The following is a 24,455-nucleotide window of genomic DNA, read 5'->3' as shown; positions in this document are numbered from 1 at the left end:
AGATATTTTATAATGAAGAAGAATATTAATCTGCCATTCATATCTCAGTAAATATGTATGATTTGTGATAATTATTGGATCTGTAATTGCTTTAACCCGTGGCGGGGTTGACCTTTTGATGACCCGCAAAGACTCGCACTACCCCACCACAGATAGCTGCATTTCCACAGCTACAATGATGCATGCTGTGGTTTATATGTATACATGTACATGTATATCCATGTAAATGTAGTTCAGGTAGACTGTTAAACCAAAGTGATGTGTGCTGTATTCATGTTAAAAAACAACACAGCATTCATTATGTTCTTTGCATCAGCATACAAAGTCATTCTTCCTTTGGTTTCTGTACCAGTTAAATTTCCACATTTTGGATTCTTAAATGTTGAAGAAATTAAATTTCATGACAAATTCACAATGTGAAGTCTGTGGGTCAAACACATGAGCTGGATATACACAAAGCTACAGTACCTATGGTCTGCAGTGGTTCTACTCCAGAAGTTGAACCAAAAGGACATGCGGTATCCAACAGAATCGATTTGCCCAAAAGATCACATAGTGTGTATGCAATACACCCTTTACTATGTGCGTTTTTGTACATGGGTGTGTTTGTACTGTGGACCATTTGAATTTTAGGTTTAACCTGTTGAACTTGATGCAAGGATGGTACAATGCATGGACAAATCAAGTAGCTACAGTGTATCTTATCTAAGAATGCACAAAAAAGGAGGTTGTGTTGGATGATGAGGAAGATGATTCAGAATTTTGTTTTACACTGGGGTCGCTCACAGTACTTGAGATATCCCATGATTCATCAGGATCTCTGCTGTTGGAGATTCCTCAGTGAAGTGTCATGTCTCTTACATTAACAGTGTGTGTAAATAAATTTATGTACCAGTAGTAAATTCTTACAAATCCTTGTTAGCGCACCATTCTTCTCGATCCCAATTTAAATACTTTGTAAAATTATGTTTGATTGAGGGAGGAGATAACAATTACATTTTGTCTCCAGCTACATGTATATATAATAGTGAAATGGAAAGTAGGGAGAATACTTGCACCTGGAAAGGATATTGAAATGACAAAAGAAATTTACATGTTTGATTGTTCTCATTCCTCAGAGAATGGCCACTGTAGTCAGTCATATGGGAAGTTGCTTCCCAAAAGTGCATGTGTGCACTTGTTGTACCTGCAGAGCGTGATTTTTATGGTGACATTTAATGGTATTGTAGTTTGGACATATCGGAACAGGTTTAACTAGAACAGTTGTTCAGATGATGTATGACTTTACTACTCACAGATAGAGTGTTTTTACTTTAGAAAGGCTGCATGCACTGATACACTGATCAAGCAGCTTGTAGGTAATTTATTGTAGGAAGTGTGCACATTGGTCAACTTGATGCAAAGCCTTGTATGCACAGTGTGTGTCTCCGTATCCGGTCAAAAAAATTAAATCCAGCCCTGTAGCATGTTTTACACACAATTAGATGTCCTAAAGTGACGGCAATAAATTATAATTCAATGAAGCCCCTGAATCACAGTTACATAACCCTAATCAGATACTAAGCCATTCGTCATTTGAGTAAAAAGACTGTTTTCAATTCTTCAGCAATTTTTCTCAGAGATGACATTTCTGGTTTGCCACATTGTTTGCACAGTAGTCACAATGTACAGTATCAGGTAGTCTAATTAATTTTATTTCATTTCAGGTATTTTAATTCGGCTATAAGTAGTTTTGTTCACACAATGGTCAACTGAACCGAAACACTACTTGGAATGTACAGTGGCTGCCTTACAAATATTGGTGTTTTCAAATGATGTATATTAGGCCCATTCATTGCATGTTTTGTCAATGTTGAGAAAACAATTACAAATACGATACACATTGTTGAATGCATTGATTGTTGAATGTAAATTACTTTCTTTTTTGTGCCTCTGGGTTGTTTTTATTCAAATTAATTGTCCTTTAGCTAAATGATATTCAAGTATATTCTGTATATGTATACACTGTACCTGTTCATTTTAGTGATGATCTAGTTGCATTGTGATTGAGTGCGGAGATTGTTTCCTTTTCAATTCAAATAGATACAAGAAGTGTATGGTCATATACATGTATTACATACCCCATACATACCATACAGTACAGTGGACTGGGGCAATACAGATGATGTTTCATGTTTCCATAATGTTCTCACATTGTATATACAACCATGATACAACAAAGGTGTGTGTGTTATGGAACCATGGAATGACTTCAACCTTTTGAGCCAGTATTTTGTCAAAATTTTCGAACTTGGAGTTCTGCCAAGGATTACACAGAAGCAGAATAATTTCAGCAATTGGTCTGGAAATACTAAATAAGCAGGAACTAAATAAGTAAGACTGTTATGCTTGGCGTTGTCAAATAAATATACCCTTTGGTAATTAATTTTGAATTGCACTACAGTGAAAGATTGTCTACCTGCCAATTATTGCCTTTATCACAGAATAATGAAGCATTTCAAAGTTATGTCTAAACATGGAGCTAACTCACAATGAAGCTAATTATCACTGTTTGTTCTCATTTTAGAAACAACAATACAAAATTAAATCTGTTAGAAGTACACATACTCTAGACGTTCAAAGATTAGCAAAGCTCGGCCATCCCGGATACAGTGAATTAGTGATTGAACACAGGGCAAGTACAGCTTCCCATTTTCCTTGATGGAGGCTGTAGTTATGTTCATGAGTTGATGAGCAAGGACAGAAAATCATAACGATGTCGACCAGCAAGAAAGAAGAAAACGGTCACCCTGTCATCATCCAAGATGAGCCAGCTGACAGTGGTGAGCTTGATAAGGAGCAATCCGGGGACAGAGTACGGAATTTTGTGCTGTGTGCTGGATTTATCACCATGGAGCTGGGAAAGCAGATCTCAGCATTTGGAAGCAGCCAGTTCAATGGAGGCCGGCATCTCATACATGCATCAACCATCGTAGCGTTGATTGAACTTGTGAAACTGTGCATCTGTGTTTGCCTTTTTTCTCCTAAAAAGGAGTTGACGTCTTTGAAGTTCACGTGGAACTTTTTGATTCCAGCTTTCATGTACGGTGTCACAAATAACCTGTTTCTCTACACCATGAATGTTACACCTCCACCTTTGTGGAACACCCTTATACAAACACGAGTGATTATGACAGTGGTCATTTATCGCATCGTCTTCAAGAAAGGGACCACACCAATGAGAGGGCTAGCCATGTTCATCCTGATTTTAGGAATCACCTTGGCCGCTCTGTCTGGGTCATCCACAGGTCGTTCAGTTCAGGAACCCACCATGCGTATTGTAATCAGAGCAGTTGTTTTGAGCTTAGTCAGTTCAGCCTTGTCAAGTGCTGCATCAGTCTACACAGAGGTGAGTTCTCAAACTTTAATTCCCACTCTGATCTTTACAGGGCTTTGTGTGAAAGCAATCGCTCATTTCGTATTCCTCAAAGATGAAAAAACACCATGATTTAGAAAGTGAAAATGTAATGTGTATGTCTATGTATTCCTGAAAATTCATGAGTCCTTCCTTTATGACAGATTCAAGACAGAATCTGTGTATGATACCATCATAATGAGGAAGGGGTAAAAATACATGATAGCTGGATTAAAAATAATTAGAGATCACTACAAGAGGTACATGTACTCCCGGCTGAAATGTTGCACTCAGTCCACTGCAGTGTCCTAAGGAAAATGCATTATGCTAAAGAAGTACATGTACAATGTAATGATATGAACTCATGAACAGGCATGCATTTATTTCTGTGTTCATTTATTCAAGTTGGTTTGTTCATACCATGGTCCATTCAATATCAGCCAATGTGTCATTTGAACTTATGCACAAGACAACCTACATGTATAAAAGTTTATGCACCTCACATACAGTAACATGAAATTCTGATATAACATGATTACTCAAACAAGCCGAAAGGTTTGTAGTGTTGCCTACATGTGTAGCCATAGCCTGATAATGGCCAGTACAATATTGACTCCTAATACAAATGCCTTTTATTCTAGCTTTGTTCTCATTTTACCTAGTAGGTGTATTTCCAAGGACAACGTGGCTCTTAAGACATTGTCTTTTGTGAATACCAGTACAGTGTATCAGGAAGTTCATTTACATTTTGTAACACTTTGAATCATGCTGAGAAAGTGTTCCAACCCTCAACCCTGCTGATCATAGATTGACAATTAATTTCTGATAGCCTAGCAGCTGATTTGCATAATAATATAATTGTAATGTTAATGAATTTCTATTGTTTTGCGAAAATTAAAGAGTAAAGGCTTCTATGCTTTAATTACTCTGGGGAGAACAATGTATGTGTACCATCTACAAAAGCTGTTTTTGTAATGAGCTGACTGTGATTGCCGTACTAAGCCATAAAATTCCATACAATATGCAGAACACATATGCATGTACTGTGGTAGCTTTCTCGTACTATTTTACACCATAATACTCCTCATGTGGTTAGCATAGCTTGATCAGATTGGCATAGCATGGTCTCTCTAGCCAATGTTGTTTCGAGGGAGGTCCCTGCCCAATTTAACATCCTTGGCTCATTTACCATTCCAACCAAAACAATGTGGTGAATCTAATTATATTTTACAAATGTATTTTGTTTTGTTTATATCTCAGGATCAAACATCAAAGTGAGACTATTAAAACAAAAATGTTTTCTGAGTAGTGGTAGTTCTGACATTAAGTAAGATGATTAAAATAATTCTGTACAGAACAGTAGTCTGTACATGTGATCTTACATGTATATGTATTGTTGTTTCAACATTTTCCACTTTGCATACTGCACTATCATTAAATATGTATTTATTTCAAGTAAACAAGGAAATGTGGGTGCAGCTAAGTAGATTAAAGTACATAGGGAAGAGAAACAATCTTTTTTTAGCTTAAGAGACTCAGTGTTATCAGTACAACAAACAAAATTTATTCGTTTGGTTCAAAACCCCCTCCTGTAAATGTAACTTCAAAAGTGTGAAGTGTCAATTTCTTCATTCACTGGCAAATTTTACGAGCGTCAAATTGATCCAACATGCGTGTAAAGTTAGTTTCTGTTCAGACATGATTGCAATCAAAAAACATGGAGGCGTAACTTTAGCTCCATGTCACCTCTGACCTTTCAAAGTTCAAAATGACAAGCTTGGATAAGATCACAATGTTTGTACTGTTCATGGTATTCATACATATTTTACGCACAAGAAAGGTTAATATGACTGCCCTGACTATTTTAATCATCATAGACAACTTCAGCATATCTTTACGGGCTGGAACTGGGTAATTTGGCAGTGGAGAAAAAATCAGTACATAGCATGTAACAATGTTGTGAACATGTACATTGGTATGTCTCCCATAGAATAAAATGTGGAAGTTCACTATTTACATGTAGATAAATGCCCCTTGCCATATTTCATCACAAGTACATAATCACTGCAACCATTGAGCTTCATTTCATCTCCACGGTGCAATCAATAAACTAAAACGGAAAAAAAAATACATGATGATTATCAATAGTAAAATGAAAGAGTCAATTCATTTTACTTTCCCTGTCAGCGTTTCTCTTGGGCTGATCCTAGTCTTTGTGGCTCATTGATGCTGTAAGACAAGTGGAGTTGCTCTGATGAAAATACCATGTAAGCCTCCACAAACCTCATATTTTCATGATGGTGTTAATTGAAAAATTGTTGTTTTTAGCTGGTGACTAGCTTTCTAAATAATGTCAATTGTCTAGAAATATACATGTAGGGTGTTTTCTTTGACATTTTGACAAAGGATACATGTATGTAAATATTTGTCAAGTCAAAATTCAGTACTTGTATCATCAACACATTGTACACGTATGTACGGTAAGAAGTGGCATGATGTGGAAGAAGTATGGAGACACTACCCAACTTCAAATTTGTTTCTCTTTCTTCACAATTCACAATTTGAAGGGAAATTTAGGGCACACTGTATTCTCAATTAAGGGTTTGTTGTTGAGGAAAACACATTTGAGAAGGAAAACTGTTGCCATGAGTGTGCAGTTTTCTGTTTGATATACTTGTGTAATAAAAGAAAAAGAAATGTGCTGACAAATCAGAGCAAAAATTAAGTTCAAGTCAACTCCCTACTCATACAGTACCAATGAAAAACATTTTGTTACAAGTTTAAACTTATGTGACAATAGCAGACTGTCTTCAAGGAACTCCTTACCTACGTTATTGTTTTCCTTACAGTATCTGTACAAGAAGAACAATGGACCGTCAATGCAGCACCAGGTACAGATGTACCTCTTCAGTGTCGGCATGACAACTGTGTGGTCACTTTACATCACCAAGGGTCACCCTTTTGCCATCCATGGACGCGTCAGCGTTGGCCGAATACTACTGATTTTCGCGACTGTGATATTGTGCAGCATTGGCAGTCTTCTTCTACCAGCTATTGTCAAGAAGATGGACAGCATTGTTAAGGTTTATTCCTCCGTGGCAACTATCGTACTCATGGCTTTCCTATGCACCTGGCTTTTCCCAAAGAGTTTCCAACTGAATCTGCCATACTTGGCAGCCATTTTAATTATCCTTGCCTCTTCTGTCATGTATGAGCGGGCAAAGCCAAAGGACGCATCCTCTGAAAAGCTTGTCACACTGAGTTCAGGTGACGCGCTATCTTTAGATCCAGAGAAGATTTTATGAAATGATACAGGTAGAGTTTGTTTACATGTTTTGCTTTCCCTTCAAAAGAAATTCTACTCGGTCAGTGCAGTTTTCAGTTGTGTGTAAATATATGTCGATTCTGATTTTACTGTCTACTGTTTAGACATACCTTAATCTCTCTCGTTTAGTCTCAAACAGTATAACATTTCTCAGCCATTTTGATATTTTATGTCACAATTTCAATTAACCCTTTGAGCACCCAAGTCAAATTATGTCACCTTTAAAACTTTACCCCAGTCAATTTTTTTCAGATTTTTGCCAAAATTTTGATAGAAAACTGTAGCCAATGAATTTAATGTCTATTTGGTTCAAAATTATCAAAATAATTACAGAAAACTTTATAAAAATTGGTAAAATGTTGCACAAAAATGTTGGTGGGAACACTACAGCACTCAAAGGGTTAATGTTTTAGACAGTGAAGGTAAAGGGGAGTTAAAACTTAACAAACATAAAATACAATTGCCAGGTGGTGTTGGTAATGTTCTTTTCATGATATCAATTTTTACCCTCTTCTAGAAAAGTAACTTCTTTATTTTGTGCAATTCAGCACTTCACTTTCATTCCTTGAAGCAACATTTTAAGAGGCTGAATTTTCCTAAATTTTTTCTGTAAAAAAAACTGTAGTTGTAGAGCCATTTTCTATTCTCATTGGCATCACCACAATGCAATATCGTCACTTTAAAGTTGCCGTGCCTTTTTAGTCTTTAGCCTTTTTCGGCTGGGGCCATTACTCAGACATGCCAAAACAAATTTCATTTATAACTTCGCTCAAAGACAAAGCACTTTGACCAAGACTAACATTCCTGGCTGACACTCGTAATCTGAGCTAGGGAGTGTAGGTGTGTTTGAAGATTATTGAGTGCATGGTATAGTACAGTGTCATGGCAAATGACCATCCTTTGGGAGTTTCTAGAATTATATCAAATAGAACAATAATGCAAGACAGATGAAATTTGGATACTTTAAAGCCCCACTAGCTGTAACTCTTGAAATTTGTTGAGCTCAAAATATCTTCCTATATTCTCTCCTGTCTTTCTCTTAATTCTACTCTCTGAAGGGATATAGGCTTTTACTGCATCAAGAAACCATTCCATTGTGAAACATTTGACAAAGTAAATTCAAATTTTAACTGTTACTTTGATTTCTTGAAATTTTCAAAAATTGGTAATATTACAAAGGAAACAGAACATACAATGTCACAGTTGAAAACATTCACCCCTATGCATTACATCAGTCTACTCTGTGCAGTTTATGTGAAGATTTCAGTGCAGATAAGCACCGTATCGATGGATTTTGCTTGTTCTGCATGGGCTGCAATTTAATGTGTGGGCACACATTTTATCACAGTGTAATCTTTATCTTCAAAATTGCACATACAGTCCCAGTGGGTAGTTAATAATCAGTGTATACACACACCTAAATAAATACATTCTCACAATCCTTGTTTAAGTTTGAAAGTAAAATCATAAAAATAATGCTACTAGTGGGGCTTTAAATATATATGGAAATTTGTATTATTCATGCTCTTACTGGAAACCTTTCTTAATATTGCAATTTGCTTGCATTATAGCAAGGCTGAATATTGAACAGTGACATCAAAAGAAGATGTGAAAATATACCTCAACATGACAGCCAAACTTTGATATGCATTTCAAAGTTTGCACACCATGTACCTGATACTCTCAGGTGTTCTTCAAGGACAATCTTTTTTCCAACATCAACTGATCTCATCTTATGTTTGATTAATATCATTGGTAACTCCTGGGATTACTCTACAGCCAAAGCCCAATCAGATAGTCTTATTTTGTTTCAGTAATGCACAAAAATTATGCAATTATACGAATTTTTATATACAGGGCAAGTAGGTGTAATTTTGGTCTGGACTAGAATTCAAATGTAAATTATAATAGTACATTGTCCATGTGTAGATGCTGTGTTGACTAGCTAAATAGCTGGTGTTTCAACATACCTTGGGGAGTAGAACAAGAACTTGTAATTGACTTGAAACACAAAACCGGTGTAAAAAATCATCAAAAGTTACAGCTACTGGCCCTTGAATTTTATTGATACAAGTTTTTTCTAATATATGACATTCTGTTTCCTAAGATGAAATCAAATGACAACATCTAATCTTGCTCATCCCTGCATCCATATCCTCAGACTGCATATTTTGCATATTCATGAGGACATATCCATAGTGATAATATTCAGAAATACTGTGATGATATGAGTTCATACTGGTACAAAAGCATCACAGAAAAGAAAATGTACATTGCTGCTTAAAACTTTAGCTTGTGGATGCTGTATATTTCTGTGCTGTGTCAAGTGTAGGCAGTGTAGAGCTTGTGTTCGTTCCACTGGTATAGACTTCATACCCAACCAGATCTGTCTGCCTAGCACAGCGAAAAATTCTTTCTCTAGATGACATATGAGCATGTTTTTTGAAGATCTTTATTCTTACATGTTGCAAGATGGGCCTCAGGCTCAGAGGCCGTAATATTTTACTTGAATGTAGCTAGCAAATTGTTAATTTTAGATTCAGTTTATCTCTTTGTATGGATTCGTATTCAGTTCCTTACGGAATTTTATGTAAATTTCCGACAATCTAAATCAAAATTTACCTTTAAAACACCATTAAGCCTGATGATTCTTACATAATTTTGATGTAAATATTTCATCATCATACACCTTTGAAAATGTATTGCTTTTTATGCTTTGCTTGCATGGATGAATTTATGTATATTTTGTACTCTAAAGATTGGGACAAGCTTTTATTCATTTTCTTATATTCTTATTTTAGAGGATTATTCACAAAATATTGCCTTGTATGGACAAGAGCTCAGTGAGTGATGTTTTGCTTGAATGGCTGACGGAGTCCAACACATCACTCACTGGGCCACATCCATACAGGACATAGTTTGTGTATAACCCTACTATTATACACCTTATTCAGGTAAAGACCCATTTTAAGTTAAATTTTTGTTGCTGGAAGACACACGACAGGGCATGAATTAGACCACTGTTGGCTGAAATAAAATTTTCATAAAATTTAATTTTCAAAAAAATTTTACACAGAACTTTAGTCAGCTCTGTAGTTGGCTCTGTGCTGTTTATTGCTTTGTGTACAGACATCGCCAACTATGCGACTTGTTTTTCCATTAATTCAGTTTGCAATGATAAATTTATTTAGATGTAGCTTGCTCTTATTCAGTGTATGATGAATAGATTTTTTAAAGGCACGTCAACTTCTTCAATGCACCAAAATTTCATTGTGATGTCAGATAGATCTGTAGGTCAGAGGTCTAGCATCCTAACGTGTCGCCTGTATTTAAACTCCGGTTACTGTGGAAATATGGAAAGTTATTGAAAAATGGTAGAACCCATAGGTTTTGTGAAGTAGTGAATAATTATACAAGATACCACAACCAAGTCGCAGTTTTAAATTTAACCTGCTGTAGATCTTGTACTTAGAGAAATTTCATCAGTGCAGCCTAGTTGTTGACTAAACTTCATTTCATTTCAGTCATTTTCCCTGTTAATAAAAAGGACAAAGTTGCACTTTTTTGAGCTTTGATCGTCACTAATTTTGTTTGAAGGTAAAGTAGTTTGTGTTTGACTTCTTGAAACATTTTGAAATACTGGTCAACTGTGCAACCTCATCTCTGCTTGCTGCCAGATAAGATTGAACATTCAGAAAAAGATTTGATGGCCATACTAAAAACATCAAGTTCAAAAATTAAAGAATATATCCTCATCATGAATGGACATTGTTGCATGAAGTTTGGACTTCATGCAAGCTTTTGATATGAAATCTCAAAGGCGGTGCCTATACAGGAGGATAGCAGCTGAATACACTGTTGGTAACCAGAATAGGAAAAAATCCATTTTGTCTGGAAGTCATAAATGAGATCATCTGTTTATATTCAGCAAATTTTGGAAATTTTTCATAATTTAAGAAGAAATCAGTTGCAATAATTAAGTTTGTTCAAAATTCCAATATCCCTGTTTTCTTCACTTTTTCCATGGTAAAATGACTCCAGTCAGAAGTACACCATGCTTGAGCTTGATGTTGATACATACCGGTATTAGCAATATCAGTGTATTTACCTGACATTTGTTCACCTTTATGTGATAATTCTTTACATATCATTGAATTTGAATTCATTTTTGATGATTAATGTATGCACTAACATGTATATATGTAAAGTACATGTAGCTTCTATAGGACTGGTGAGACTGCCACAAATTAACGTGCGTGTACCAGACATATCGACAGTGCTACCGAAAATACAACCTGTCACCTCAACATCCTTTGAGAATATAACCCCTGCCAATGGCAAATTTTGTTGTTTTCGTGTACCCTACCCATCATCACTGAAATATGTTCTTGGCTCTCTGCAAATCAACAGACTACAGTTATCATTCATTAAAATGTAGGGTTAGGGCTTTCAAGAAAATTAGCATCTTAGTCAATACAGTGGACATGTTCAGCTTATTTACAGGCATTTGAAAGTACATTTAAAATATGACCATTTAGATTTATTTGCAAACTGCAGCTGTAGAATTTGTTTATGTATTTTTGCATGAGTATGATCACAATTTGTACATTTTCCATTGCGCACGTTGGAATTTTTCCTCGATAATAACACGATGCATAGAATATATCCAGGTTTCCTTATTACATATCTAGTAGATTTTACAAATTAGCTGTGGAAACGCAGCTATCTTTTTGTGGGGTAGCATGCATCGCTATGCGGGTCATCAAAAGGTCAACCCTACCACGGATATCTGTGGCGGGGTTGACCTTTTGATGGCCCGCATAGCGACTGTAGTGATGCAAGCTAACCCACCAACAGATAGCTGCATTACCACAGCTACAAATTTATGTGCTTACTTGATAAAAGCTCCATAAGCTGTATCTTTCGGCTATTTTTTCAAAACTTTTTTTTGTGGTTTCCCTACACTTTCTGCATTCAATCTGTAAACTGTAATTTAATGCTTTGTTATTGTTGAAAATTGTATTCAAGTCCGGACTAGAATTCATTTGTAAACAATACACAGTGATCACTACACACTTACAAGCTGTATTGACAAAAAGAATACTCGAAATTTCAGCATGACAAACGGATTAGGGTCAGATATGGTAGTTGATATACAGAAGCAGAATACTTAAAAATCTTACCATAAGTTACAGCTTATGTCCCTTAAATATAACTTTACGTGGTGTGTTTGAATTTTTACAAACAGTTCTTTGATAGATAGATATCATGGCTCACGTCAGCGATTTGATATAACACAATGGAATCAATGTTTAACCTTCAACTGTCTTGTTTTTCAAGTAATAATCAGGAAATTGATCACACTCTGAAGCTGGTTACAATAATATATATATATATATATATATATATATATATATATATATATATATATGACAGAAGTCATAAAACAAGGAATTAGTTTGTGTACACAGGCGACAGAGGAGTGCAAAATATTCTTGAGCTATAACTGTGTAGTTTTAGTATTTCTCTCGTTTTGTTATTTATCAGGTATTGTGCTAACTGATCTTTTTATTGCACTCAGAACTGTTATGAGTGTAATCCTGTGTGAGATCCCTTTCATATGCTCTTTAAGTTTGAAAGGATCAAAATATTTTCACATTTCATACATTCCAGTGTTGTGTTGTTACAATGCAAGAAAACATGAATAGCATGCCAGTGATTATGCAAATATATTGAATTGGTATGCTGTATAATAGGAAGTACGTAAACCAGTTACCCAAGTCATATCATTATCATTGAATGAGTTCACAAAAATTTAAGTGAATGTAATTCACACAAATCGTGCCCTTTTTACACTTAAACTCGTCAGGATTGCCTATTTACGTTTTCACTATTTTCTCCCTAAAAATGAGAATTAAAAACAAAACACCAGCCCTTTCTCAAAACATTCAATTGCTTAAATTTTTAAAGGTGTGCCGATATGTTCCGATGCATGCTCTTCTGCCAACGATGGAACTTGCCAAGATGGCGGCGTCAATGGTCTCGTTGGTAATGAAGTACCAGAGAATTGTGGGTACGGTGCGGATTGCAGTGACTGTGGTGTTAGGGCAGGTGCGACATTAACGTTTTTTGCCAACCGACTACATATATGTACATCGCCGGCCCTTAATACAATAAATGAAAAAAAAATACATGCAAATACAGCAGGGGCAGTATGAACAAGTCAGAAATATCTATAAGCGATGCCAAGTCGTCTGCAATAGACATCAATCTTGAAACTCTAATAGGTAAACTTTGACAAATTTATCAAGTTATTGAAGTTTTTTACAATTTAATAGGTTGCTGTACTTTATCAACGACTGTTGATCAAACGAATTACGAAGGAATTGGAACGTTTTTCTTAAATTCTAAACCCACAAAAAGCTGTACCAAATATTATAATAATTAAACTACTCAAGTCCTTAAGTCTATTTTATATGTTAAACTGTTTTTAAATGACAAGACACGAGTCCAGGATGGAGGAATTGGCTTAGTCAATTGACTGCTGTTGACCATTGATTTAAAAGTAGAAAGTGAAAGCCAATCATAGCCCACAGTTTTCATATCCCAGACGCGGCCAAATCAAAACTAAACAAAGTGTGCTTAGCGTTTTTTGCCCATCAAAAACAGTCCTTTGTAAGCCATTTTATCGGTAATAATAGACATGTCTGATGTATCTTTCCTTATCGCTGTGAAATAATTAATATTAAACACTAGATCGAACTGAGTGTTTTCAAAGATTGCTATCACGACAGTTACATTGCACAAGAGCCTGTCAATACAATCAGAAATCATATCCTATTTCATCTTTGACGAGTTGGTAAATATTTCGAAAGACTTTCTCGAAATGCATTTTGTCATGACATTTGTAGAAATTTTGGACGATATTTTAAAACTCTTTCATTTCTTTCAGCTCGAGTAATTTGTAACAATACTTGTTCATTCGCTATCGACAACGAATGCGATGATGGAGGTGTGGGATCAGATTTCAAACTCTGTGAACTTGGAACAGATTGTTATGATTGTGGTCCTCGAGCAGGTAAGAAAAATTATTCTGATTGAATTCCTGCGACAACTGATGCGATTGGCTAGACCTTAAGTAACGACAGATCTAATTGGATACAGCGAAATTTAAAATCAGTGTTTTCTATAACATCCCCATCAGAAATAGGGTCTGTAGGTCGGATTTTATTTACTATTTTACTTTTACTCTGACGAAAGAAAATGCAAAAAAATTTTCCAAGCGATATAAAATCTTGTCTCATATTCAGAATCTCACGAAAGTACTTCTTTGATTTCACTGTTGAAGTTCATGATGAAACAACACAGAACTGGTCGGACATAAAATTGTACTGTTACGGCTTGAATTGATTTTACAAGTGAAACATATTAATATCAGATCAACGTTTTCGATTATCACGTCACCGTATCTCAATAGTTGATAACATGTCAACCAATCATATACAGCTGCCCCGAAGACCGTTTTCGAAGTCACGTGATCTCGTTGAACTTGTTTCGTTGTCCAGATGTATTTATCTGGTTTCTGCGTTAAGTCACAACGCAAAAGAAAATGAATCTTATCTCCAACAGATCCACTCTGAAAAAATTCACAATGCTTCTATTAGTATCTTCATGTCGATGTCTGCCCTCTTCAATTCGAGGCAACTCATCGGAGCGAAGCTGTGCAAACAGTCAACGTTGCCCACGTGAAACTTTATATTCTGTTTTAATCATAATACGAGTACGTTATTTTGTTTTTTGTCTGACATTTTCCAACCACTCAGACTCTTAAGGGGACAATAACTTTCAATTTACCATGGATATATCGATACATGGTAGTCTTCATGGTAAGATTTGATCATCAAAAATGTAACACATCTCAGTCGACCAGTTATTTAAAGCAAAATCTCATAAAATATTCTCTTGGTAAGTCTCTGCTCTTCTACATAAAATTTATTCTAAATAATATTGATGTGCCTTCGATTTTACAAGTTTTCTGCCCAGGGTCACAGGTAACACCATGAGTTGGTGTGAACCTCTGTACACGTGGAAAAACCGTAAAACTCATTAAACAAAACACATTTTAGATTTATTACGGTTTATTGAAAATCGCCATTTTGAGCACCAGCTATTAACATAATCAAGTACAGTTTGCATTTCCAATTCACTTTTTGAGGTTTTTTTTCGTTTAACTTGAGGCCCATACTCTTGTTCTGGTTGTCACTTAAATTGATATATATAAAACAAACATGCACAAACTGAAGCTTATTTTAGGAGTTTTTAGACTTATATTGTTGTTTTGACGAAAACACGGAAAAGTTCCACGTTTTGAGTTCGGTCATCGGTACATTTCCGGAAATTGCCGAGCACACCCAGTTCTGGCATAAGTAGATGTGGTGTCACTGATGGAAACTGGGAATAATAGAATCTCACACCCCAAGGACCTGGGATCAGATTTCTCACACGAGTTGGGGATATTTTGTCTCACACGAGCCGCAGGCGAGTATGAGACAAAACATCCCCAAAGAGTGTGAGAAATCTGATCGCAGGTCCTTGGTGTGTGAGATTCTTTTTCTCACATGACCAAAAATGCGTTAAATTCACATTGGACACGTACAACATTATCCAAAATCGTGACAACTCTGTCGTCTGCCTCTGTACTTTGACCCGCTTACTTTGTAGTTCCGGTCCGTGTGTTACTTGTTGTGCCATTGGATAACATTTTGCGCGTGGAACGAAAAAGACTGTTTTATCATCCAATCAGAGCTCGTGTAATGTTTACTGCAGAGTGTGGGACGATTTCTGAGAGTGTGGGATCGATTTTTCCCACACCGTCGATCCCGCATTCCCAGCGGCCAGGAATGTGAGTAGAAGATTTGTACGAGCCACAGAGCATCGGGTATAGTGATAGTGATAACTGCATGAATGAAATGAGTGCAACTGAGAATGCAATCGTCATTGAAGACGACAACCGCAACCAGCATTACATAGTCGCCCTGGTTGCTTTTTGCCGTTGAGCGACTTCAGTCCTTTGAAATCGTAAGTGATCAATTGCGTAACCCGTTACGCAAACTAAAACTGGTTAAACGATCGGCCAATTTTTAACGGACTGATGTTGCTCAGTGGCAAAAAAAAACCCTTTGGCGTATTGAAACGTTGCATGCAATTATAACAATGTCATCAGAAAAGAATGTTGGGCACATCGAATTAGAGTCATTTTATGGGTACAGCACGTTTGAACCAAAATTCGATTTTCCACACAAAGTTTGAATTTGAATAATTGTCCTCACAAATATCTTTCCTTGCAAGTCACGTGATCGATTTAACGTAACAGTCGTAGGATTGTAATTGCATTCTTCACGCGTAAACGTTCGCGTTAGAGCAAGTGGAAGTAACAGCGTTTGGTTGCTTGGCATCATTGAAATCATGTTTGATTTACATAATTGAAATCATATTTGATATCTACACTTTTCGCCAAATCTCACTTGATTTTCCGCATAGAAAAAGTCGAAAATCTGGATATGAACAAGAATAGGCAAGGTTACCCGATACACACTCTTGAAATGTCCCGACTGACTTGAGCGAATAACTATCAAACTTGTCAAACGCGATAGATGACGATCAACTCTGAAATAATAAGCCCCCTGCCATAAAACAAACAAGACAAGGAGACTTTAGGGTTCTGATATGCAAAATACATTATCTTAAGACAAATTTTGCGAATATTTTGGTCAACACCTGCAAAATCAAACTTAAATTATTTGGTTCTGCTTGTTTTTACTAATTAATTGCACTACGATAGGACAATACTTGTTGCAATTAAAATTTAAAATATAAATTTATTATTGAGAAGAAGGTAATCCTAATGATACATTTTTTTCTAGCAATTTCTCACTGTTCCTATAATCCATGTAAAAATGGAGCAACGTGCATCGGCACCATTAAAGGTTATCTCTGTCTCTGTGCTGATGGTTGGACGGGAACAAACTGTAATATTGGTAAGAGAATTCTCTATCTTATTTAGCAAATTTTGCAAATTATTGTTATCAGTAGCAGTGTAGGTCAGGTGATTTTAGCTTTGTGGACCGATAGGACGCTCTACCATTAGTCACGTGACCTAATCGTTGGCGGAACCTTTATGTAAGGTAGAATATATCTCCACTAGTTCAGGTGCATTGGAAAATGAGCACGAAGGTAGGTAGTTCTGAAAGTTTACATTCACCAAATTTTACCTTCCTGAAAACGACAGTCTGCCATACAAAGTTACTTTTTTGCGACAAAAACTGGTAATCTACGGTACAATCAGCCGTCCGCCCCAAGAATTGACGGTATATTGGTTTGACTCTGTGTGATTAATGCCTTTTAAGAATTAGGTTAGTCTTTTAAAAGCAGTAATAAAATTCACGTGTAGGCATATACAACGAGAACCTTGAATGTCTACCGTTGGCCTGCACAGAACCTTTACTGAGGACGCCATTCTCATAGTGTAAAGGGAGTGTTCAGAATTTACTTTGGGGGAGGGGGCGCTGGAGGATTTTTTATTTTCCTGGTGACGTTTTCCCATGCCCCCCTCATATTTCCTGTTTTTTTCCATGCCCCCTCGTATTTTCTGGGTTTTTCCATGCCCCCCAATATATACATGCATGCTTACATACTAAGACATATACAGTCTGACATTTATCACACTTCGTAGGACAATACAGTGGTCATTTCATGAATGATATAACAAAACGTTTCAGAGTTACAATTAAGTGGCCATAAAAAGCTTGTTTGCCCTGTATATAGTGAAATGAGAAAGACATTTTTACCGTCGTTTTATTATGATTCACCGACAATAGCAAAATTTACATTACTCATGCGTTTCACAAAATCGTGATACTCTGTTAAGTCTGTCAAAATTCCTGTTTTAATAGCTTTTAAAAAGGAGAGAATTTGTTACAAAATATGCAATGAATGTCCCTTTTGTGTATTTGAGATGTACTGTAAATAGCCTGCAAGTATTCTTTCTTTCCCAAATGTTGTATGTTATCACTATTTATTTTCATGAATTGTATAAAGAAGGGTCGGTGGCCTAAAAACCATGTATATATATATATATATATATATATATATATATATATATATATATATATATATATATATATATATATATATATATATATATATATATATTATATATATATATATATATATATATATATATGCTGAGAATCTAGGAACTTGTAGTTGTCACTCTACAGGCTGTTTCATGCGCTAAGCAATCATCATGCTTAGCGCATGAAACAGCCTGTAGAGTGACAACTACAAGTTCCTAGATTCTCAGTATTACCGCCCTGCAGAAATACATTGAGCACTATACTTTGCCTGCATTGACAAGCAATCCATTTTCGTATATATATATATATATATATATATATATATATATATATATATATATATATATATATATATATATATATATATATATATATATATATATATATATATATAATATTGGCACCTTTTGGAAAGGCTAGTAATGAACAAATCAAGTTGTAAATTTCTGAAGAAAAGTTAATTATTAAGCATGAATACTTCTTTCATTATGTCAACTATAAATGATCCATTTTATAGCCCTTTTCTTGATTATTTTGATGATTACCTTGTCCAAGATGTTGTTATATGAGTGGTCTACAATATCAAACACTTTGGTTGTAAATGTTGCGAAGTTGTTTTTAACATTATAAACTAGTAGCAAGTACTCAGAGGAAGAAATAATATACTAATGGTATCCAAAGCAGGGTGTGTTCACTGACTAGACAAGTTGTCTCACTTTTTTTAGAAGTACTCTCCTTTAGGTGGAAATGAATTGAAAAACTTGACAAATGTTTAACTGTGGCAGGTACTACCAATACCACGAATATTGTCATTTTCTAGAAATCACATACTGATATGCTGCAGCTTGTAAATTGGCTGTTTCCAATCTACTTTTTGAGATAATTTACATTCAATTATCCATTACCCATGATTTGAGCTCTCACATGACTTAATTGCAAATTTGACCTGTTCAAAGACGACAATAGCCATGGTGGATACAAATATTGTTATTTCATTACGCGGGTGATTCTTAAGTATTGTCTACATGTAGTATGACGTTACTCATCCAATGACAAAAATGCAACCTTATTTAATGTAATAAAACATTGTGAAAATGCTGAGTTAGCTCTTTTTCATCAGTGATTTTGCAAAGAAAACATACAATTATGATTCACTTCACAAGCACAGTAACATGGTATTTGTTGCATATTTTTCAATAAAGCACCATTCAGTGGATCCTTTGTGCAAGTTTTATGAAATTGACAATATTCCTGGTTTATTTTCTAACATTTCTACATGTCTGCAATCCTATGCAATCACTAATTTTGCATAGCCCCTGGGCAGTCTTCTACCTTATGCCATGAAAAATCGCTATTGGCATCAAACCTAGAATTATTTACCTCATTGCAAGGCAAAACCAGTCATTTTGTACTTTCATTCTGGGGTACCATGCAAATCCTCTCTATACTTTTAACAACGCAATAGATAGACCGGCTGTCTGGCACGCTCAGTGCGTTGTATACGAGACCATGGATAATGGAGATAGATGACAGTAAGGTTGACATTTTCAAATGCAGTCTTTGTAGGATGACAGCGGATTTCAGTGATCTAGTAGCTCTATTGAATAATTGATTACGTCCTTGCGGGGACCTACTGCCCGGTTCATATCATCACACGGAACTACCGTTATGTACATACTTTAACAAATACTGAGAAAACAAAGCTTCGAAATCTTTTTAAAACAGCCTTAAGTGACAGAAAAGGATTTATTTCACTGTAGTTTATAAGTAAATTGTCTCGAAATTCTACTAAAAAGAGAGTCGCGACACAATAACTCTACTGAATGGCACATGAAACAAAAGTAATTAGAGTCTTTACCGTATTCCGATTAATAATCTAATCTGCAAATGAAATAGGTACAAATTTTTCTTGAAGGTTAAATCGCCGAAATGTAAGGTCGATTCTGACCCATATTCTGCCATTAGCTGAGTGCGTGAAACCACAGTTGAAAGTGCTCTGTATTTTCATTGCCACATATTTGCCCGTAGAGCAAGTTTTTTAAAGCAACGAGATGAATAACAAAATTATTATATTTACATTCTTTTTCAGAACCGAATGCATGTTTAAGTAATCCTTGCAAAATAACGGTACTTGCGTGAAGGAGGGTGCCCTGTATAATTGCATCTGTCTTCAAGGATGGCAAGGAATAAATTGTGAGATTGGTAAGACTTTTTATGTTGGATTTATCAGTGTAGAATTTGTAAAGTGACAAATGTTGATGACGTCACTTTGGGCCTTGATTCAGAGATGTCTTAACGCGTCTGGCAAGAGCGGGGGGGGGGGGGGCGGCAGCGTTATACTTGTCCAGTGAAGTTGGCAAATCGATATTATCATTAGAAGGTTGAGCACATGGACAGTATTGGATGAGTGTACGCGAATGCAATTCGGGAAGAACCATTTGGAGTGCAATCTCGGTTACCCCCCTCCCCGACACACCGTTTTCCTGTGGTAGCAGATAATGTCTGAAATGGCACAGATTCAAAACGAAGGCTAAATCTCGTTACGTTTTGCCGGTCTCTTGCGGAAACAACCTTTTACAGAGTATTATTCATACACTCTACTATTTATATTCTTTCCAGAAGTCAATGAGTGCCTATCAGACCCGTGTGAAAATGGAGGAGTCTGCATAGATTTAGTGAATGGCTACTTTTGCGCATGTCAGCCAGGAATGGTCGGTGAACGCTGTGAAAATGGTAATGCTTTCCTGGTTACTTTAGTGAATCATCTTCGCCATGCGATGAGACATACGAAAGTTTCTTCAGAGAATTTGCAACCTTCACCCATCATCAGATTTGACCGTGCTGAAGCCTTTCGAACACCTGTGCCATGCTTTAAACACTTAAAACACAAACACTAAACTGACTCCTAACTGTATAAAACTCCAATGTTTCGAAGCTTCAGAAATATTTAGACTAGACTTCTGGTGGTAGGCATATCATGCCAGAAGAAACCATGGACATTTTCTCTACTGCCTATGATGACATGTATTGAACTTGGTTTTATGAAAGTCGTCGACCCCTTGTCTCACCTTAAACAAAAATTAAGCAGACAACAAATTTTATCATTTACCCATGTCCATATAACTCCTTCCTGCTGACGTTTACCGTAAACATCAGTTGTGATAATTACGATAAACGTCATCAGTTTTTGATGTTCCCGAACCATGCTTGCAATTTGATAGTAAACAAAGTTTTAGTAAACAAAATGGCTCCACCATCTGCAAACGATGCGATGTTGCCGACATAGAAATTCTACAGGCTTAGAGGAATATGGATATTTCGGGTAGCTAAATACAGCTATAATATGTTGCATCTTGTAATGTTATCCCTTGGTTATTTCGTTAAAGTTCTTGCAATTTTTAGACAAGCTTCAGCAAACATTCTCCCGTTCGCACAGCACGGTCTACCTTCGAACATGTAGTGAACTTGATCGTGCTGAAGCGTTTCGAACACCTGTGCCGTGCTTTAAACACTTACAACAAAAACAACCAAAACTGACTCCTAACTGTATAAAACTCCAATGTTTCGAAGCTTCAGAAATATTTAGACTAGACTACTGACTTGACAGCGATGTCGCGCGCGCGATACCTGTTGACATGACAGCTCTGTGAAAATAGACAAAATAGACACAATGACCTATCTCCTCCTCCGTAGGATGCTCGAGCGCGATCGAAATCGGAAGTGATCCAAAGAAGAGGAAACGTTTTGATCGGTAACAATTGTGATAACATATTGCCCATGAAAAACTTCCCGTGCGACTATTTTTGAATCCCGATATCTTTCCTTTTGATGTTCACTGAGAAATGGAAGATTTGTCGCGCATGGTGTTGATTTTTGCGAAAACGTCGTAAAGTTTTTATGAATGAAGCCAGTTTACACAAACATTCCCATATCTATGCAAGCGGAATAAATTTAAGGTTTTTCCAATCACTCGTAAAAATCTGGGCATGAATATATCATAAATATGTTATTACCCAATATGCCGAGCTCCTTACGTTGTATCGGCATATTCGTTTCTTTTGTGCTGCGTCGGCAACTTGTGTCCGACACATCACAAATGACACTCATGGTTAGACACAGAAACAAGCAATATTGTCTCTATTTGTCTGTTGTTGCTCAACTGCGCGAAAATATTTGAGTAGGTGGAACGCGATATCACAGTAGTCTAGATTAGCCAAAATATCTATGATTTGTACCCTTGAAGAGTACTAGTCTAATAACTTTTCAGTTCTACATGTAAACAATTAGCCTATGTGAAGCATTCCCATAGTAATGGTCGGCGCAGCCACTACAAATGCCAATTTTTTGGAAGCAAGTTTCCATTTCCCCCTAAACTATTCTGGCTTGAAAATTTTACAAAGTGCAATCTCCCTTAATCGAACGTACTTTTTTAAATCATTTTAAATTGGAATTGAGAGAAATCATGATTGTAAAAGTACGTTTTCAAAATTTATAAAAGTAGTCTACAAAATAATTTACATATTAAAGACATGCCACACTTCACTGAGGAATCTCCAAGGGTACAAATCATGATCCATCATGGGATATCTTCAATACTTTGCGACACCGGGAGTTTTCAACATATTCTCATAGCTTACCTTGATCTGAGACAGGAGACGACCACCTTAGGTCTAAGCCTTGAATGATTTACGGAATGAAAAAACTACGTTTATCATACGTAACTTTTCCAGATATTGAACCTCCATATTGGATTAACTGTCCTGAAAACGTCACCAGAGAAACCCTTCCCAGAGTTAACTTTGCGACAGTCAAATGGAATAGGCCTCATCCTCAGGACAATTCTGGACGCATCACTTTCGAAAACAATCATGATCCCGGCGAGAAGTTTGACATTGGTGTTCATTGGGTAAAATATGTTGCATACGATTCATCGTTCAACACCGCCACTTGTAGTTTCGTCGTCAAGGTAACAGGTAAATCTTAGCAATATACATGTGAGGGATTCTGAGTGATATTAAGTCAATCCAATACCACTTTGAATTGTTTATGTTTGCCTCAAAATCACATGAAGGCTTTCACTCTTTCTACTGTTTACATACAGAGGTCGAGTCCATCATTGTAACCGAAATTTTGACGAGAACGAGCTCAGAAATTGCAGATTAAAATTGAAACATCCTGACCTTTACTTTGCAGACAGCGAAGCGCCCATTATCGAACGTTGCCCGAAAATATATTGACCAATGCGGAAAATGGTCGAAATTTCAGCCAAGTGAATTGGACGGAGCCCATAGTTGCTGATAATTCTGAAAGTGAAATCGAAGTGGAAGCAAGTCATTTATCCGGCGACTATTTCAATATTGGACAGCATACCATTACTTACATCTTCACTGATGCCTCAGAAAATGTTGCAAACTGTAGTTTTCTCGTCCAAGTGAACGGTATGTATGTCATTAAGCGTGGGAGCCGTATAATGAGTCTTGATTATTAACTCTGAATTTTGCTGGCATTGCTTTCAGAGATAATCGAAATTTTACAAGTAAAATCTCTCTTCTTACCTTACCATGTTAAAGGTACACGGTCACCGTAAATTTGCATATTCCATATATGGAAAAGGCGTGGGGCTTAGCGTGCTGTCCCGCAACACCTGTAGCTGTCGGGCCTCCATATTTGATACGTCAAAGGACATGCAGACGACGCTGCTAAATATGCCATGGCTGGTCGTGGGGGGGGGGGGCGCCCTTTTTAAAAAGCGGCCACCCGCGTAAAATCTGTGATTGGCTATTAAAAAACAGGTGACCGAATACCTCTAAGTTTACATTAGGCTCTAAAGAAGTCCATATCTACCGTAGTACCTACCGACTTTCTTGTTCCTTCTAGATTTTCATTTGGCAACGTTTGTTCAGAATATCAGAGTTTCGGTATATTGCAAGTTGCATGAACGTACACATCAGCGTTACTACAGACTTCAAGCATTTAATAAATTTAATAAGAATGCAAGGAGAAAATTTGCTTAAAATACGACTACGAGAATCAGTTGAAAATGTTGTCCCTGTATTAAATTATAGAGGATATATGAAATCCTGAAACATGTTAGGATGTGTAATATTTTCTCAACTATTTTCCATTTTAGATACTGAAGAACCAAATTTCAATGGTTGCCCTCAAAGCATAATGGTGGAAAACGATATTGGTTTTGAAAGTGCTGACGTCACGTGGGTTGCACCTGAAGCCTCTGACAACTCCGGTGATGTTGTGGAGGTAACATCGAACTTTGACCCCGGTGAATCGTTTTCTCTTGGTACATTTGAAGTCGTATACACCGCAACTGATAGTTATGGAAACGTCGCAAAGTGTTACTTTAATGTGACTGTAAAAGGTAGGTTATCGTACTAAATTTTAGAGAAAGGCTGGGTTACTTTCAAAGTAGTACAGTTTACAGTAATTGACAGCCAATTCCTGCTACACAAATACTACATACGGTATCTATGCATACAAAGTCGTCTGTCTAAACGTGAGTTTAGATCCTAGTGATTAGCCGCAGAATTTTCCCGCGGGTTTTAGTGATGGCAAATCGGGAAGTACCGTAAGTTTTCAATAAGGT

At 36.4% G+C, this 24,455-nt stretch overlaps 1 protein-coding gene across 1 annotated transcript in view; it reads left to right on the top strand.

The window, feature by feature from the left end:
- LOC139123122 (uncharacterized) overlaps positions 1 to 24,455 on the top strand; it is a 112,465-nt gene that overhangs the window by 5,791 nt on the left and 82,219 nt on the right. Inside the window, exons 2-3 of the mRNA XM_070689135.1 lie at positions 2,567 to 3,388; positions 6,244 to 10,745. Of these exons, the coding sequence (XP_070545236.1) occupies positions 2,756 to 3,388; positions 6,244 to 6,699 (1,089 nt within the window). The 5' untranslated portion in view covers positions 2,567 to 2,755 and the 3' untranslated portion in view covers positions 6,700 to 10,745. The remainder of the gene's footprint in view (positions 1 to 2,566; positions 3,389 to 6,243; positions 10,746 to 24,455) is intronic.

This window comes from Ptychodera flava, chromosome 22, assembly GCF_041260155.1.
Source record: "Ptychodera flava strain L36383 chromosome 22, AS_Pfla_20210202, whole genome shotgun sequence".
NCBI lineage: Eukaryota > Metazoa > Hemichordata > Enteropneusta > Ptychoderidae > Ptychodera > Ptychodera flava.
Note: the sequence above shows the minus strand (reverse complement) of the source record. Positions and strands in the feature narration are given on the sequence as shown.